Source organism: Pteronotus mesoamericanus, unplaced genomic scaffold (assembly GCF_021234165.1).
Source record: "Pteronotus mesoamericanus isolate MK-2021 breed Mesoamerican mustached bat unplaced genomic scaffold, CSHL_Meso_final contig_169, whole genome shotgun sequence".
NCBI lineage: Eukaryota > Metazoa > Chordata > Mammalia > Chiroptera > Mormoopidae > Pteronotus > Pteronotus mesoamericanus.
The window spans coordinates 6,858,357-6,876,016 of NW_026555068.1; the positions used below are offsets into that span (position 1 = coordinate 6,858,357).

Genomic DNA, 17,660 nt, shown 5'->3' on the forward strand with positions numbered 1-17,660 from the left:
CCTACTGCGTCTGGACTCTTAAGTTAATACTTCGCCAAGAAATAGCATGATTTCCTCTCCGAGGGTACATCAACGTCTGACTTCCAGGCCTGGATCCCAGATCCTGGCATTGTACTTCCACAACCTGAGTGGGAGCCTAAGAATCTTTGTGATCTCCCAGATTTACACTGCAGCATCAAAAATACCAAGCTCTGCCCATCACCCCAGTTTTGGCATATGCCTTTCTATCCTTTCTGCTCGTCTATCATCTGGTAGAAAAACGTCACTGTCATCTCTTCTGAGAAGAATTCTGACAGTCAGAACTCTTTCGTGATACTGTGTTCTTTCCCCAGATATCTGCCTGGGTTGTTCTCCCCTCCTTCTGGTCTTCCTTCTCAGGAAGTCCTCCCCAAGCTGTACTACTGAAAAAACACAACCATCCTTCCCCACCCCACCCCTATTTCTACACTCCTTATTCCCCTTCCTGCTTTTAATTTTCTCCACAGTACTTATTAGCATCTTAACAAGTAATCTGTATTATTAATCTATATTATTTGTTGTTTGTCTTCCCCTCTAAAACAGATGCTCCATAAGGGTATGGATTTTTGTCTGCTTTGTTCCCTGCTATATGACAAAACAGTGCTTCCACTTCTCCAAATATTTATGGAGGTGCATGAATGACATTCATTATGTTCATAAGTATCTATGTGTGCAGTACTGATGAAATATGATCAGGGACACAGTAAAGAAGAAAACATAGACCCTATGCTAATGAAGAAAAAGAGAAAAATAATGAAGCAAGCACAAATTAATTCTATTCAAAGGCAAGAAAAAATGGTTGAATGCCCAGTCCAATTAAAAAAGAAAAAGAAAAAATTATAAATTGTTCCACTGAAAGGAAATCTTAGATTAATTTATTTCTTACTTATAGAGGAGAAGATGAAGGGCTGAAACTAAAAGCTCCTGAATCTCAACTCCAGTGTTCTTTTTGTTATGCCCAGCTCCCAAACAAGTGAAAGCTGTCTTATGTTTATAAATGCATCAGCAATTCAGTAAGTAGTACTCTATCCTTCATTATCTGTTACTGTTAAATTATAATAAAGTTAAATTATAATTCTACAAAATTAAAGAGTTTGCAAAATCCGTTTTGGTCCAAATATATTGTTTCTGAACTTTATAGTAAAACAAAATAGTATAAAAAAACAATTTCTGTGCACTGGTTACCCCATTAACCTCACAGTATGTTTCTTCCGATATGGAGATAAAACTTACTTTTGAGTAAACATTCCCAATATTAAATATATGCATGTAATACACTATTATTCTCCAGTGTCTGTGAAAATACAGTATGAAGTATTCTACCAACCACAAACTAAGAGAGAGGTTACTTATTATTATAACAAGACCACTGCAACCATCAACCATCCATTAAGGGTTAGGAATCTATGTGATAAGCTTCCTGCCCTGGTCCTAGAATTTTATTTAATTATTTCATTTTGTTATGTTTCAAGTTGGCCACTTTGTCTTTAAAAAAAGATACCAAGGATCAATATGCCACTTTTACTAGAATAATATCCCATCAATGTCAGTGCCATACGTATGGTTCTGTACTAGCCTTCGGCCTATACTTACTCACTAAGCCAATCATTACTGAAAAACAACACCTTTGTCCTCAAAAAAAACTTAAATACATACATATTTCTCAAGAGATAACTTACTTGTTTTGAATAGGGCCTACGGGCTTCTCTTCGTTCTCTAGTTAATCTCCAAGGAGTTATAATTTCATAAGAAGAGAGGTGTGATGTCTGTTGAAAGCCTACAGAAAAGGGAATCACAAATATAACAAGTGAACATGAAAAAAAGGTACACGGTACCAAAATATAATAGAATTCAAAAGCTGAATGCTCAAATCAGAAAACTCATTTAATCCAACATAGTACTGGAAGTCCTAGCCACAGCAATCAGACAAGAAAAAGAAATGAAAGGCATCAAATTGGAAAGGAGGAAGTAAAACTGTCATTGTTTGCAGATGACATGATAGTGTACATAGAAAACTCTAGTCTCCACCAAAAAGCTACTCAACCTAATAAGTGAATTTGGCATAATTGCAGGATACAAAGTCAATATTCAGATATTGAGGGCATTTTTGTACACTAACAATGAAATATAAGAAAGAGAAACTAGGAATAAAATCCCATATACTATAGCAACAAGAAAAATAAAGTACTAGGAAAAAACTTAACCAAGGAAATAAAAGACCTGTACTCAGAAAACTATAGAACATTTAAGAAAGATATTAAGGAAAATATAAATAAATGGAAGCATATACCAGGTTCATGGATTGGAGGAATTAGCATCATTAAAATGTCCATACTATCCAAAGCAATCTATAGACCAACACAATTCCTATTAAAATACCAATGGCATATTTCACAGATCTAAAACAAGTATTTCAAAAATTTACATGGAACCTAAAAGGACACCACATAGCCTCAGCAATCTTGAGAAAGAAGAACAAAGTAGAATGTATCACAATACTGGATATCAAACTATACTACAAGGCCGCAGTAATCAAAACAGTCTGGTACTGGCATAAGAACAGACACAAAGATCAATGGAACAAAATAGCCCAATAATAAACCCATGTCTCTATGGTCAATTAATATTTAACAAAAAGGGCAGAAGCATACAATGGAGTAAAAATAGCCTCTTCAATAAATGGTGTTGGCAGAATTGGACTGGTACATGCAAAAAAATGAAACTAGACCACCAGCTTATACCACACACCAGAATAAACTCAAAATGGATAAAAGACTTAAACATAAGTAATGACACCATAAAAGTCTGAGAGAAAAACACAGGCAGTAAAATTTCAGATATCCCGCAAAGCAATATTTGTGCTGATACATCTCCTATGGCAAGGGAAATAAAGGAAAAAAATAAACAAATGGGACTACATCAAATTAAAACGGTTCTGCAAGGCTAAAGAAAACATCGACAAAATGAAAAGAGAACCAACTGTATGGGAAAACATATTTGCCAATGGTACATCAGACAAAGGTTTGGTCTCCAAAATATATGAAGAGCTCATACAACTCAACACCAGGAATATAACAATCCAATTAAAAAATGGAGAAAGGACCTGAATCGACACTTCTCTAAGGAAGCCTCGCACCTGGCAGAATGGCTATCATTAATAAATCAACAAACAACAATTGCTGGAGAGGATGTAGAGGAAAGGGAAACCTAGTGTACTGTTGGTGGGAACACAGACTGGCGCAGCCACTGTGGAAAACAGTACGCAATTTTCTCAAAAAACTAAAAATGAAATTGCCTTTTGACCCAGCAATTCCAGCGCTGGGAATGTACCCTGACCTGAATCACCCATTCACATGGCCCCTCTGTTCACTTTGAAACAGGGTGACCTTAAAAGTCACACAACTAGTTTCAGGTAGCAAAGAAAATAGTCCAATATAAAAATAAAAGCACAATTCTTGTTTTGGGGAAAAAAAAAACACAATTAATCACTTACTTTTAAAAGGCTTTCAAAATTATCGCATCCAAAAGTCATTTATTATGTAATAGTTATTATTGTGATATCAACTTCTTGGTTTTAAAATCCAAGGATCCACTTTCTGAGCATCATAAGGAGTTCCAAAACAGAAGAAATGCACCTACTTAAGTTATGTCATTCAAAAATAATATACCCTAGTTGTATACAAATACTCCTTCCTATATTTTTTCAAAATTTCTTATTTCTAGTTCTGGTTTCTTTTTTTCCCCCCCCTCTTCATACCTTGCACAGATTTTTCAGTTCCCTCCTTTTTTAAAACTCCAAATAGTAGCACTTTCCCCTGGGAACGAAAATAACATGTTCCACATATTACTATAAGGGAAGTGCATTAACATTCTTTATATAAACGTTCAACCTCAACGATGTTAACATTTTGGACCAGAAAAGTCTTGGGGGGGAGTGGTTCCCGAGCAATGTAGGAAGTAGTACCCGTGACCTCTACCCACGAAATGCCAGGAGCACCACAAGTGTGACAACTAAATATATCTCCCAGGTGCCTTCCCGGGGATATAGTTCTCAATGAAATAAAAATCGATTAATCCAATCAACTGCATAGAGAAGATACACTGTACTATTAGAATCTGACAGACTAAACATAGCATCAAAAATCAAGCTACTAGAAAACAGACTGGAGATAAAAATAAGAGTTAAAACATGAAAATTAAAGTGTCTTAAATCCAGGGAAAGGTGTTAGTTTCACTTCTTTCTCTAACTCAGTGATTCTCAATCCCTTTCATGTCATGCTATACATAAACTAATTATTAAAACTCCATGGCACACCAAAAAGTATATTTTTTGCTGATCTGACAAAAAATAGGTATAATTTTGATTCATTCACACTGGACGGTTACTGTTGTGTTGGCTGTTGTCAGTTTTTTATTTGACAATCTAAAGGAAAAGAGGTCAGTGCCCCTGACCAAACAGTCAGGTACTGCATGCTTTAAAAATCCTTGTGGCACACTGGATGAAAATCCAACTCCTTAGATATTTTTATGCACTGTTTTGGAGGGAGTCCAAGCATATGTTTCATAATAGTAACCGTAATAGAGGAAACAAGTAAAAAGAATTCCACCTAATTGCAAAGCAAACAAATGTGAACTCTGAGTCATGAGCTTTTCTCCTTTCCTCCCACCTCTAATGTAAACAAAGAGCCACCTTGAAGTACTTTGACTGTAGAAGACAAACCTGGGTTCCCCATAAAGGATGAAGAGATCATTCTGTTGTCCAAATTAGTTCTTGAAAAGAAATTATTGTAATGAGATCCATAAAGCGGTTGTTATTCTGAGCCACATATTTCCATTCCATTCACACGGTGAATCCCAAATAAACATATATCCTATATAATCAATAACTATCTTCAAACATAATTATAACTTGTCATGGCTATGTCCTATATGTTTACATTTCTTCAGTGTTACCATCTTTTTTGTTTACATTTACGTTTCCACATTTAAAAAGAAACAGGGCATTTGCTGTTTTTTTGTAAGTGTCGCTTTTGGAAAAATGCCAACCATTTACAGGATTTAATGCCCTAAAGAATTTAAGTTTCTCTAGCAAAGAATTTAAGTTTCTTGAGATAAAGCACAGTATCTTACTCATTGTGTTTTCTGTACTGTAAAGTATTTAATAAGTGTGTATTGAGTAAAGCTCTTCTTATCCTTACTGCTCTACATACATACATCTCGTAATCGTCATGATCATGTACAACCCAAAGGAAGCTTTATATTGACATCTTTTATATCAGTTTCCCACAGCTCCACAGGGCCCACACGTTTGGCATTTTAACCACATGCTATATTCCATTGTACTTCCATGCCATAGACTGCTTAACCACTCCTCTCAAGCAGCTGCGATCAGAGCGTCTACTCAGCAGGATTCTCGTGTGCCAATAAAGCTAACTCCAGGGGTCTAATGCAGGAGGGTTCGAAGGGGCAACTAAAGCAGGGGTCCTCCTAATACGAGTTAAACCATGAAACATCTCACTGAAAGAAAGATGGGTCAAGGGGGAAGAAGCATTTCCCACCTCTGGGAATGGGTTTCATTGCACAGCCTAACAAAAGTTTGGCAGTGGCAACATTTCATTTATTGTAAGCTGAAACATTTGTGTCTTAAGATAAATGTAAACAAATGCACAAGCAACTGTATATTTTAAAACAGACCAAATTAAGTGAACTTCTTAGGTTCCCTAACTTACTCTTAAAAGATGTGATTTAAGAAGTACTTAATATTACGTTCCCTAATATTAAAAAAAAAAAAAAAAGTGAAGTATCTTACATCTGATTATGTTGGAAAAATTATTTGACTAAAATAACGCTGACACAAAATAAAACATAATTTCTCAATATAACAACAAAAGTACGCAATGCAAAGTGCAATCCAACACTCAAAGGTGGTGGGGGTTTAGTTTCCGAGACACTAAGGAGACTAGATTTACTTTTGAGGCCATCAGTTCCATAGCACTGACTCAAAGGATGGCATAACTGCAAGACTGCTATAGACCAGGTATCCAAGGGAAATACACATATAATGAGGCTGTGTTTGTCATATATTTGGGCTTGTGGCTATTCCAAGAAAATGCCTCTAGTTACTGACAGTGTGCGTCTTTTGGCAGGGGAAAGGGAACAGGATTTATAATAAACCAAGATTTTTATCAAAATGCAAAAATATAAAGGTAACTTACACTTTGGTAAGGTAAATTTTAAAGTGTTTTTTTAAACACTGTGCTGGAGCCTGGCAACTTCTTCCGTACATATTTTCATTATAAGTGTGTTACTTTTTTACCTAAAAGTTGAAAACCAAACTATCTTGACTTTTTATCCCATTTAAAACTACATTTTAATTACCAGATAATAATAACACAATTAGAGCTTCTTTTTATCAACATATATAGTAGTATTTAGAAATGCAGCATGTATCTTCGGTGCTACAGAAGACAACAAATGCTACAGAAAACAAATTACACCCCATTACCATGGCTTATAACACTCTCAACCACTCCGGAAAGCCATTTACCGAAAAAGAAAGCTAAGACAATTGGCTAGATTTCACAGACTACATTATTCTGCTTCGATGGTACATCTTGCTGAGACCAGCCTGATGTTAAAGGAATCAAGAAATATCTCACAGGTGCAGGCAAATATGGGAACATATTAAATTGTTCTTTTTTAAAAAGCTATTATTCATACTTAAAATTGGTCTACTAATACCCAATCTGACCACTAAGTCAAAATCAATGAAACAGTCATATCCAATCCATCATCCTGCCCAGTATAAATATTTCATTATATATTTACCTACTGTAGTTTATTTGCATGTAAACTGGTAACATGAGAGAATGTTAGAGGAGGAAAAATAAATTAATCAAGTTAAGGTTTGCAGAAAGGATAGTTTTATGCTCATTCTCTAGAGAAGGCTGTAGCTCAAGGACACCATTTTCCCCGCATGCTAGTTTATAAAAAGTGGTCTTGGGCATATGATTGGCTACTTATTGTCTTTTCTTACAGCAACATAGCTAACAAATGTCCAGGGATTATTAGGTCAGGAAAGATAAGAAAGACCATAACAATAGCCATGCTGACCCCAAAATAGTATTCACAGAATATTATTGAATATTTTCATTTATTAATCAAACTTTGAACAATTTCTCTGCGCGAGGCACATTTCCATGCAGTGGGAATACAAAGATGGTTACAATGTAATTTTGGCTTCCCAGGGTAATGGAAGACAGGAAGGCAAATTATTTCACTTGCAGTATCTCTCCTACTTGAACAATTAGAATGAAAGATTATGAAAGACTTCTGGGGAAAGCTGATCATATGCTATCCAAAATGATAAGTAGAAGTCTTCAGGCCTTCCAAACTCCTTCTCTTCTTATTAAAATTTTAAATCATATAATGCACTGGAGGAATATTTATAACTCAATAGTGTCTGAGTTTATTAAAAGGTGAATTAGTTGCACAACTTTCACTTAGGTATAAGCTTTGGGATAAAGATCTGTTTACTTATAAATAACCAAAAATAGAGAATTTCCTACAGGACTATTTGGTGAGAAGCTTGCCCCCAATTCTCGCTATGTAGTGGAGACCAGCATTTATTTCTATCACAGAAAATTTGAGTCAACACACCTCCATCCTGCCCAGTTTTCTTCAGAAAAACATGTATAGGGCTTTAAGGGAAAACCAACTATCTTTAAATTTAAAAATCTACACTCTCCTATACAGTACAAACACAAACTTCAAATTCAAATAATTTGCTGGCACCAAAAAATAAAATTAGTGTGGACCTTAGTTCTTATTACAGAGTTCATTTTACAGTGATTCACTGTGAGTAACCACACTTTAAAACTCATTTTCTTTAGAATGCTAGTCTTTTTAACTTTTCTTTTTTTTTTTTTAATTCTAGATCTACTCATCATAATTACTACCTTAAAAGAGAAAATCAGGAGAGGTTTCATGCCTGATTCCCTTTGTTATATTTCACAACCATACATAATTACTTTTGTTAATCCCAGTTCTAAAAAAAAGTTTTACTGTAAGTGTCAGCTGTTTGGAATTTATACTCCACTTCCTCATTGACACCCTGGCAGTAAAAATTCTTGCAAAACCTATTTAACTGTTACGTACACAATGCCTACTGAGTCTTCAGATTTTTCTCCCATTAGCAGAAAGAGATTTCATGCATGTTTTAAACATCCTTCCTGTATTGCAAAAATTTAGTCATCTGATTTTGGAAGAACATTCCAGTAGGGAAACATGAGGTGACTCACTACACAGTTATAAAAGCCTCTTAACGGGTCTCTCCCAGCTTCCAGCCTGTCCCTCCCACATTGTCATCCATTGTGATGTCAGTTACCATAAGAATCTGGCTAAGTAATAATACACCCTACTGACAAACCTTCTTACCTGGAGAACTTTACCTGTGGGGAAAAGTCCAAACCCCTTACTAGGCATAGAAGACCATTCCCAACTGGTACCAACCTACCTTAGTTTCTCCTTGCCCCCTTTTCATATAGACTGCCTGGGGATATTCTCGCCGTTCCTAATAGATCCTGTTCTTTCACCCTTCCATACTCTGGAAAAAACTCTTCTGCTTAGAATGTATTCCTATCCCTTTACTTGAACATTCGCCAACATAGGTCAGTTCAAATATCTTTCTCTATGGAATCTTCCCCAACATCCTTCAGAAAGACTTAGCAAATCTAGTCACCTTTTGCCCCTCCAAAATAATTGAGCATGATGTTTATAGGAGTCCAACAAACACCGGCTATATTTTGAAAGCATACACATGCTTAAGCCATGGGACTGGTCATAAACTGTTAAAAGCCACAGTTAAAAACCACAAGGATAATCCATACATCTATATGTAGGTATATAATAATCAACATACATTAACAATAAAAAATAGTCTTAGTTATGTTTGCAAACACATTGAATCATAGATTACTAAAAATTCACATGTATAAACTACTTCACCTTAAATATTGGTAAACATTAACCATCCAGAATGTCATGACAAAAACGCTCTTAGCCAGAAAAAATTCAGCAGCTTCCCCGTCAATAAAGTCTCACTGTCTAGAGCTTCAAAATTCCTGCAATGGGCCAAATTCACTTAATTGAAAAAGAATAAACCAAAGATAAAAAAGAAATGTAATTAGTCTCCTGAAGGTCAGCAGCCCGGCATTGAAATTTTCCGTCATCACAATTTTCCGTCATCACCTTAGAACAATTCTCAAGGTAGTGATTTAGTAAGTTAAAAAAAAAAAAAAAAAAACACTACCATTCTCTATCATACTCTATAACTAATAAAGAAAATATATCCATGCAAACAATAATTTAATACACAAGCCAAAATAAAGTTGCGTCCAAAAAGAAGCTAGAATGTTGGCGATTTACTTCCACTATGTTTGGGCACCTCCAGTATTTATATCTTACATATTAAAAGGAAGTTTCACAATTCAAAAGCGATTTCACGTAAATCCTGTAACTTTAGCAGTGCGGAAATTATTTGTCCGCATTACAAACCCAGGAAAATCGCAGGTAAAAGACTAATCAAAGAAATATAGCACTTCCAAAAAGAAGTATTCTTACTACAACAAAATGGCCCAAGAAAAATGAGCACGCACACACGCCCCTTTATTCCATCACTAAATTTAGTTCCGTGGACCTACTGGTGGCTCAGCTGATTAAATGAACGTCAAAATTTCCAATTATGATAACCTGGACCAAAAGTTCCGCCTCCCGGCCTCTTTCCAAGTGACATTAACTTCACAAGCGAGACCAAGCTCCATTTCTCAAAACAGTTTAAATGTGAACACACCCTCGGCGCGCACCCAGGAGACTCCCCGAGGTCAGAGTCAGATCCATAGTAGTCTGAACGGAGTCTGGAGTATCCAGCTTTGCGCTAGATGGGGGTGGGGAGATCCGCAAAAGACTCTGTCAAGCAGGAAACCGAGGAAGAAGAACCAGACAGAGACCAGGGCTCAGGAGGGTTTGGAGCGCCAGACACTGAACCTAGGGTCTAAACACTGTCCACACAGCTGGAACGGCTCCGCCTCCCGACCCCAAGTCCAGTCGCCAGGCCAGGCCCCTCCACTCCCAGGCACCTCGGGATAACTCCGAGGTCGCAGCCCTAGGAAATAACAACCCCAAAGGTCCCTGGGGGCGGACACCCACCTGGCCGAGCCCCACCAAGGACTGGGCCTACCAAGCCAAACAACAGCAACCACTGGAAGCGGAGGGTCCCAAAGGGCGAGCCCGCGCGGGATCCCATCTTGGCCGATTCCTCAGGTTCTACTCAACATTCGATCGCTCCTGCCTCCGCCTGCTCCATCATTTCCCAACCCTGCCGGGGCCCCAGAGCTGGCAGGGATGCGCGCGCCCGGGAACGAACACGCGCTCGCCACTGACGCAACTCCGCTCTTATCCGAGCTCGCTCCCGACATCGCGCTCGCTACCGCTGACGTAGGGAAAAAGCCAGTCCCAGGCGAGAGAATGGGATTGCTATCTGTCGGCTAAAACCCGCACTAGGCTGCCCCGCCCATTCACTGTCCGCTCCTGTTTCTACTCCCAGGCCCGCCTACTCTGGGGGTCGAGGGAACCTATTGGAGGAAGCACTAAGAGCAAAAGGAGGAGCGTGTGACGCAGAGAAGAGGAACTGAGAGGCAAAGGCGAAGCACAGCCCCGCCCCCTGCGCAGCCTTTTATGATTGGTTGTCGGGGGCTGGGCGGAGCGCCGGGCTGCACGCCCATTGGCTGTTTGGCAGCGAGAAGCGTGCTACCGGGAGAGGCCCGACCAGGCAGAGCTTAGGAACCCCGGTTCCCGCCGGGGTTTGTGGTTGAGGGGGCCCGGTCTCCGCCACTGGGTCCGGGAAGATGGTGCTGGGTGGTTGCCCTGTGAGTTACTTACTTCTGTGCGGCCAGGCGGCTTTGCTGCTGGGGAATCTACTGCTGCTGCATTGTGTCTCTCGGAGCCACTCGTTCAACGCTACCGCGGACCCGGAGCTCACATCCGCTGGCGCCGCCAATCCGGAGTTCTCCGCGGGTGCTTCGAGCTGGGAATATGGCGACCCCAACTCTCCAGTCATCCTTTGCTCTTACCTGTAAGCTACCCAGTCGTCGAGGCAGGGAGATGGCGGTAGGGCAAGGGATATAAGGGTGTTGTGCTGGGGGGAGGCGGCGAGGTGGGCTGCCTTTTTTTTCCAGACTCTCTTCAGCCGAGGACCTGATAGTCAGCAAACGGGAGGTAAATATCGTGACAGGTTTGTCACTCCTCTCACTCGTGCAGGGGAAAACCTTGCGTGTGGGTAGCAGATTCTTTGGGATCCAACGAAAAAGAGAACTAGAAAGGAGTGACATCACAGAACCTCCGGAAGAAGGGTACGAGGTAGCACCTTCTCCATCCTGCTTCCTTTTACCGGAGAGAGACTCCATCGTAGGGGCTGGTACTGTGTGAGACACAAATGAAGTAAATTAGCTGTTCCCGCCTCCAAAGTACTTCCTGGAAAAAAGCAGTATCATTACCGTTGCAAAATCAATTCATTTTTTAATATCTCTTTAAAGGCATTTGGGAAAGGCAAAGAGAACTGGGACTTCTTTGGTCTCAATTTTGCCCTGATAGCCTTGCAGCTGCTTACTTACCTAGGGGAGAGAGGAAGCCATGGCAGAAGTAGAACCCGCGTAGAAATAGGATCAGAAACAATCCTCTGCCCCAATAAAAGGACCATTTGGAGAGCTATTTGACCTGCCATGCTTCAGTCTACATGATGCCATCTCTTGTTTTGAGGAAGAGTCAGAATGAAATTAAACCCCAAAAAAGTTGAAGAAATGTCACTTGCCTGGTTTGATTACATACATGTAGACAGCCATTTGTAAAAACCATGTGATGATCATGATCTTACTGGTGATTTATAGACCCGATGAATTCATAGAATGTGAAGACCCAGTGGATCATGTTGGAAATGCAACCGCATCCCAGGAGCTTGGTTATGGTTGTCTCAAGGTGGGTTTTTGTTTTGCTTCCTAAACAAACGGTTCCAGAAATGCATGAAAACGTTACAGAAAATTATAAGCCTTGTAAGGAGTATGAAGTTACCAGTTTGTAGAATTCATTAGAATGACTGTTGTTGGAAATTTCTGGCATGACCAGGGTCAGTAACTAAACAAGACATTTAGCTTCCTCAGGAAGAAGCAGTCTCGGTGTCAAAACTACCCAGGTGCAAAGAGCAACCTGTGTTTGGTTCCTTTGGCCATTCATGCAGATGGATTTGAAGCTAACCTGTTAGCCCTGACTATCCTTCAAGGCATGCACTTTCCTTAAAGAGCAAAAGAAAGGCTTGTAAACATTCAGGGCACATGACTGGGTTGCGGACCAGGTCCCCAGTTGAGGGTGTGCAAGAGGCAACCATACATTGATGTTTCTCTCTCCCTTCCCCTCGCTCTAAAAAATAAATAAATAACGTCTTAAAAAAAAAAAAAAAAAGACAATTAAGCACTACGAGAGCCATCATACAGAAAAAAACTAAAAATTAAAAAAAAAAGAAAGGCTTATACACTTTCTAAAACAGATGATGAATTGAGCAGTATGTTTGTTACACATTCATTTGGGGCAAAGCTCTTCTTGCCAATTAACTTTCTTTATACCAGGCAAGCAGTTTCTACCATGTCTTTAGGAAATAAATAGGATTTATTAGCACATGTCTTTGTAGGAGGTTATAGCATTCAAGGAATGGCCTCTTGGAATGGACAGAAACCATTCGTTTCCATTAATAATATCCCTAAAGGCAGGTGCACATTGCCCAGTCAGACTCCCGAAAACCAGTGAAATTCATGTACTTTCTCTGCACTGTGGACTCAACATTATGTTACATTGTGCTGCATAATGCCAGTCAAGACACAAGTGTTACAGGATTATGGGAAAACATTCTTTGTACTAATCAGACACAGGAATAAACCCAAAAGTAATAAAACTTAAAAAGCAACTGACACTGCAATCATGTGTAAACAAATATTCTTAATACGGAGATTTTTGTTCTCTTGATAACCACTGATAGAAGTTTGAGTTAGCATTATATAGAGATCACTTAATTTTGCCCATTTTAATTAAAAACTGAATTGATGCTGTCTGGGCACTCAAACTGTCACTTCCCCCCAGAAGTCCTGGAGGACTGAGGGTACTCAGGCACCTGAGTCCCTGGGGGAGGTGCAAGGGGAGAGCATCATTATTTCCTACTCCCTTCCCTTTGAGAAACGCTCTGACAAAAATAGGAGTGAAGCTCTTAACAAGGTGCCAGTAGAGAACGCACAGTGGTGCTTTCTCTTCCAGAATTCAGTTACACAGGGGGTCAGAGGTCCTGTTCTGAAATTTTTTGCTGATTTTAAAGCTACTACAAATATCTGTTAATTACACATTCATGGCCTAAATAAAGTCATGAGTCAGTTGATATTCTGAGTTTTTTCCTAATTATGTTCATTTATAATATATATAAAACAGAACTCTAATACACATCAACTTTTTAAATACCCATTCCCAAATGCTCAGTAATGTGCTCTTTTTCTTGTAAATAAAGGATAATTAAAGCATTATGTTCATCTACTCTAAATAGCATTAATGAAACTGATTATTAACTATAATATTGAAGAAGCCAGTCATAAAGAAGAAAAAAGAGGGGAGTTTATTTAAAACAATGCACATTTAGGATGCACTAATTTATAATCACTTGAAGTATGTCAGTAAATTCCTTGTTCTTTTGCACACAGCTTGACCCCAACTTCATTAGCATAATTATCATCCTGAGTCAGTTTTTATTCATTAAGATATATTTTGTGTTACTTGCTTTGGTGAGATGTTTTCTGTTGTTGTTGTTGTTTCTTTCTGAGTTTGTTTTGGTTGTCATTCCACAGTTCGGTGGTCAGGCTTACAGCGATGTGGAACACACGTCAGTCCAGTGCCGGGCCCTGGATGGAATTGAGTGTGCCAGTCCCAGGACCTTCCTACGAGAGAATAAACCTTGTGTAAAGTAAGTGTTACTTTGAATGGGTTAGTTGGTACTTGGATGAAAGTAGAACTGTTTTCCTTGTCATCTCTTGATGTGGCTCTTTTACCTTAAGTGTTAAAGGATTACTACTGTACATAATCCATAAACAGGAGCAATGTAGTTATAATAGAGCCGACACTGGACTTAAGACCAGAGGCCATAAGTTCTAAATGTCTCTTTCACCAACTAGCTAATTACCTTTAGGTGCCCATAGTCTCTCCCCTCATCTGCGAAATGAAGGAGTCGGACCAGATGACCTAGCATCAAAATTCCTATTATAGGAATTTATAAATTCTGTGAAAATAGCCATTGTATTTCAGGAAGAAAGGTTTTATTATGAAAAGTATGGGCCTTTCCCTGAAAATCAGTTTATCTTACACTTAAAGAATTAGCATTATTTCTGCAAATTCTGCTTGAAGGGACAGAATTTTTTCATACCATTTGCTAATGAAGAGTCTGTGACTTTTAGTAATGCAATTGAGTTTCATCACAGTATGTAAGACACAAGTCTTTATGAAGATGTCCCCATTTTTAGTTGCAAAGAGTCAGCAAAAATGTATATGGAGATGAGCATTTGTTTAAGGGAAGACAACGCTTTGTTAGAGAACTGCATTCAGAACTGCAGCCTCAGGAAAGGAGTCTGTGCAAAGGGAGCAGCAGGCGCCCAGACTCCACTCCTGCCAGGATGCCTGTTGTGCTAATGGCTTGATTATTTCTTGTCCAGCCCAACTCAATATTTATCTTACAGGCCCTCCATATCTTAGCAACTATGCTTTTGAGATTCTAGGCCCACGAGAGATCTTTTGGAGGGGGATGGGTGGCAAGAGTGTAAGAGGCCACAGGGGGACTGGCCTGCACCATCTTTTCACTTTCTTTACTTCACTGATCAGTAAGTGTTTTAATTTTCATGCAGTAAACATCTTCCTTTTCATTCCTTTTGTCTAGGTATACCGGACACTACTTTATAACCACGTTACTCTACTCTTTCTTCCTGGGATGTTTCGGAGTGGATCGTTTCTGTCTGGGACACACTGGCACAGCAGTAGGCAAGCTGTTGACACTTGGAGGACTTGGGATTTGGTGGTTTGTTGACCTTATATTACTTATAACTGGAGGGCTGATGCCGAGCGATGGCAGCAACTGGTGCACTGTTTATTAAAAAGAGCTGCTGCTATGGCCGAGAGAGGCCAGGCTTCTGGATTCGTCTCTACAGGATCACACCTCTTCCTTGATATCAGACCTGGCCGTTACTTGCCCTCTTTGGAGAGAATGGCTTTGGTTATGAAGGCTTCTTTGGACTGTGGATTTTCAACCCAAATTTTGCCTTGCAAACTAGATACGGCAAGCAAACACTCTTGTGGAAACCAAGTTCAAACCTTTCTTTATGTACAAAAATATAAAGGCTAGCAACTAACTTATAAGCTGTGGAAAGGTTTCTATACTCTTTCTTTCTGTACATGGCTATACCATCAAATCCTTTGGAGCAAAGGGACCTAACAGGATGAGCAAAGTGAATATTTTTAGCCTTGTGCCTTTTGTGACCCTGAGTCTCATGCAGAAGAAAATGGAAGCTGAACCAATGAAAATCTTCAGTGGAAGTAGAAATGGCTGTGCATTTTAACACAATGCTGAAATTCCGACTTTGTGAATTTAAGCTGCATTGTAAATTTTGCCAACCTGGAATGCTGTTTGGGTATTCTCAGTATGTAGAGTGAAACTCAAAATTATCTTTGTTGCACTACAAGCTAGTCAATTGAAGTGAGCTACCCTATTAATGAACCCTATTGTTCCGCCATGATTATGCTTAAGAGGCATATATATACATGGAAATATATATATATACACATGGAAATAATTTTTTCACCCCATTATGGTTTGAAAGCCAGCAATATTAGACCTGTCTGGGTTAGGCTATCCTCTCGACAGAATTTTCCTGTCTGAAAAGTAGCATTTACCAGTTTAGAGAGCCCATGTTGTAGGCTGGTAAAAAAGAGATTTCATACAAGTGATTATAAAACTGTTCTTCATGATGAGGTAAGATAAGGTGAGGAGCATCATGCTCTTGGAAGGAAAAACAGACTCTTAAATGATAGTATTACTGGGTGATGGGCAGATTAGGATGTGATTTGTGAGGAGAAGGAGGAACTGAGGGCTTTATGTCAAAATAAGCTTGATACCAGAAGCTCCCCCTGTGGCTACAGTCAAGAAGAAGCACACCCAGGCTTTTGTAGTCCCAGATCACTGGGGATGAAGGAAATGTTTTGAGCAAGTGGTTTTATAAACTTAGTTCCCATCCTTTGCAATCCAAGTTGAAAAGAACTGTTAAATACAAAGTAAAGGAACTTTATGGATACGTCAACTAAAATCCTGCTATTTGGAATAACTTAGAAATTCTTGAAACAATCAAGGTAGAACTGTCCAAAGTTTACTTACATAATAATTGGCTTAAAGACCAAGAATCGCAGTTAAAATAACTGGATATTCTTCATCATTGTGAAATGGCTGTCCAAAAAGTTTCAGCTTTATTACGCCTGATCAGTATGATCACTGTTCTTATATTATTAAATGGTGGCAATTGTGTAAAAAGTAAAACAACTTATTTTGTTCTGTCTTGAAATGTCTGTACCACACTGACCTTAATCTTTACAACAGTAATTGGAAGACTTTTTATTCATAATCTCTATACTCTAAGGCAGTGTTTTTTAAATTGTGGGTCATTAAGAAACTGGACCCTCTCCCCAGAAAAGTACACAAACGCATCAAATTTTGCATAGGTGTCATATTTAAAATCTCACTTCTAAGAGAAGGCTGGAAAACAAACTAAAAATAAAATCTTACCCAGAGAAATATACCACCATAAGCCACAAATTCCGCCCCATCTCACAACTTTTTTTTTTAATTTCCTTAAAGATAGTCACAAACCCCATCAAAGACTTTTTTTTAAAAAAACACACACACTTTGGCAGCTTTCAGGCTCAAATCATTAATGTTGCCAGGAGGAAGGGCTTCGGTAAAAAGTAAAGTCTATAATTTAATTTATTGAAGTATTTATTTTATAGAAGCCCTTCTTGCAGTCAGAAAAGCTGTGGGAGATCGAAGCTGTTTCCACTGCTAGAGTGAAAACTTGAGAATCTTCAGTAATCTTCGTGACAATCCACAGTTGTTCAATTCAACTTATAAATGATATCCATCCTCTGTATCCATAATATGATGCAACCTGACAAACTGATTGCATAAAGGAATATTAATAAAAATTTTTATTTCCTTTGCACTGGATTCAGGTTGTTTCTTAATACTTGGTAGATATGTCTGTGTGTGTGCGTGCGCGGGCCTCAGCTTCCTGATGGCAGCTCTGACTGGGGACCCTCCCTGGGACTGGGGAGGGGTGACTGGATGCTGAGCTCCTGGGTGTGACAGGGCCGGGTGACACTCCTCTGATTCCCAGGAGCTTTTCAAAGAGGTGGTGCCCCACCACTGCCTGGGCTCCCTCTGGTCCCAGCAGGACAAAAAGCGAAGGAGCACCGGGCCCCCACCATCCGTGCCACCGTCACTCATTTCAACAGTGTGGCCAGCTGCT

General features: G+C 39.2%; 2 protein-coding genes across 2 annotated transcripts in view; one reads left to right on the plus strand and one right to left on the minus strand.

Annotated features, from left to right (window-relative positions):
• The window catches only part of ADAM9 (ADAM metallopeptidase domain 9), an 88,446-nt gene extending 77,865 nt beyond the window's left edge, over positions 1-10,581 (minus strand). The window contains exons 1-2 of the mRNA XM_054565985.1: positions 10,225-10,581; positions 1,698-1,795 (exon numbers count right to left, since the gene is read on the minus strand). Coding sequence (XP_054421960.1) covers positions 1,698-1,795; positions 10,225-10,321 — 195 coding nt within the window. The 5' untranslated portion in view covers positions 10,322-10,581. The remainder of the gene's footprint in view (positions 1-1,697; positions 1,796-10,224) is intronic.
• A 254-nt stretch (positions 10,582-10,835) lies between these two features.
• TM2D2 (TM2 domain containing 2) lies at positions 10,836-17,316 on the plus strand. Its single transcript, XM_054565986.1, has 4 exons — positions 10,836-11,149; positions 11,961-12,048; positions 13,950-14,065; positions 15,029-17,316. Exons 1-4 carry the CDS (start codon positions 10,923-10,925, stop codon positions 15,240-15,242), a joined length of 645 nt encoding a protein of 214 aa, XP_054421961.1. The 5' UTR covers positions 10,836-10,922; the 3' UTR covers positions 15,243-17,316.
• The last annotated feature ends 344 nt before the right edge of the window (positions 17,317-17,660 follow it).

Coding starts and splice junctions, on each gene's coding strand:
- TM2D2 (XM_054565986.1), top strand. CDS start 10,923: ATGGTGCTGGGTGGTTGCCCTGTGAGTTACTTACTTCTGTGCGGCCAG. Junction 12,049..13,949: donor TTGGTTATGGTTGTCTCAAG/GTGGGTTTTTGT, acceptor GTCATTCCACAG/TTCGGTGGTCAGGCTTACAG. Junction 14,066..15,028: donor GAGAATAAACCTTGTGTAAA/GTAAGTGTTACT, acceptor CCTTTTGTCTAG/GTATACCGGACACTACTTTA.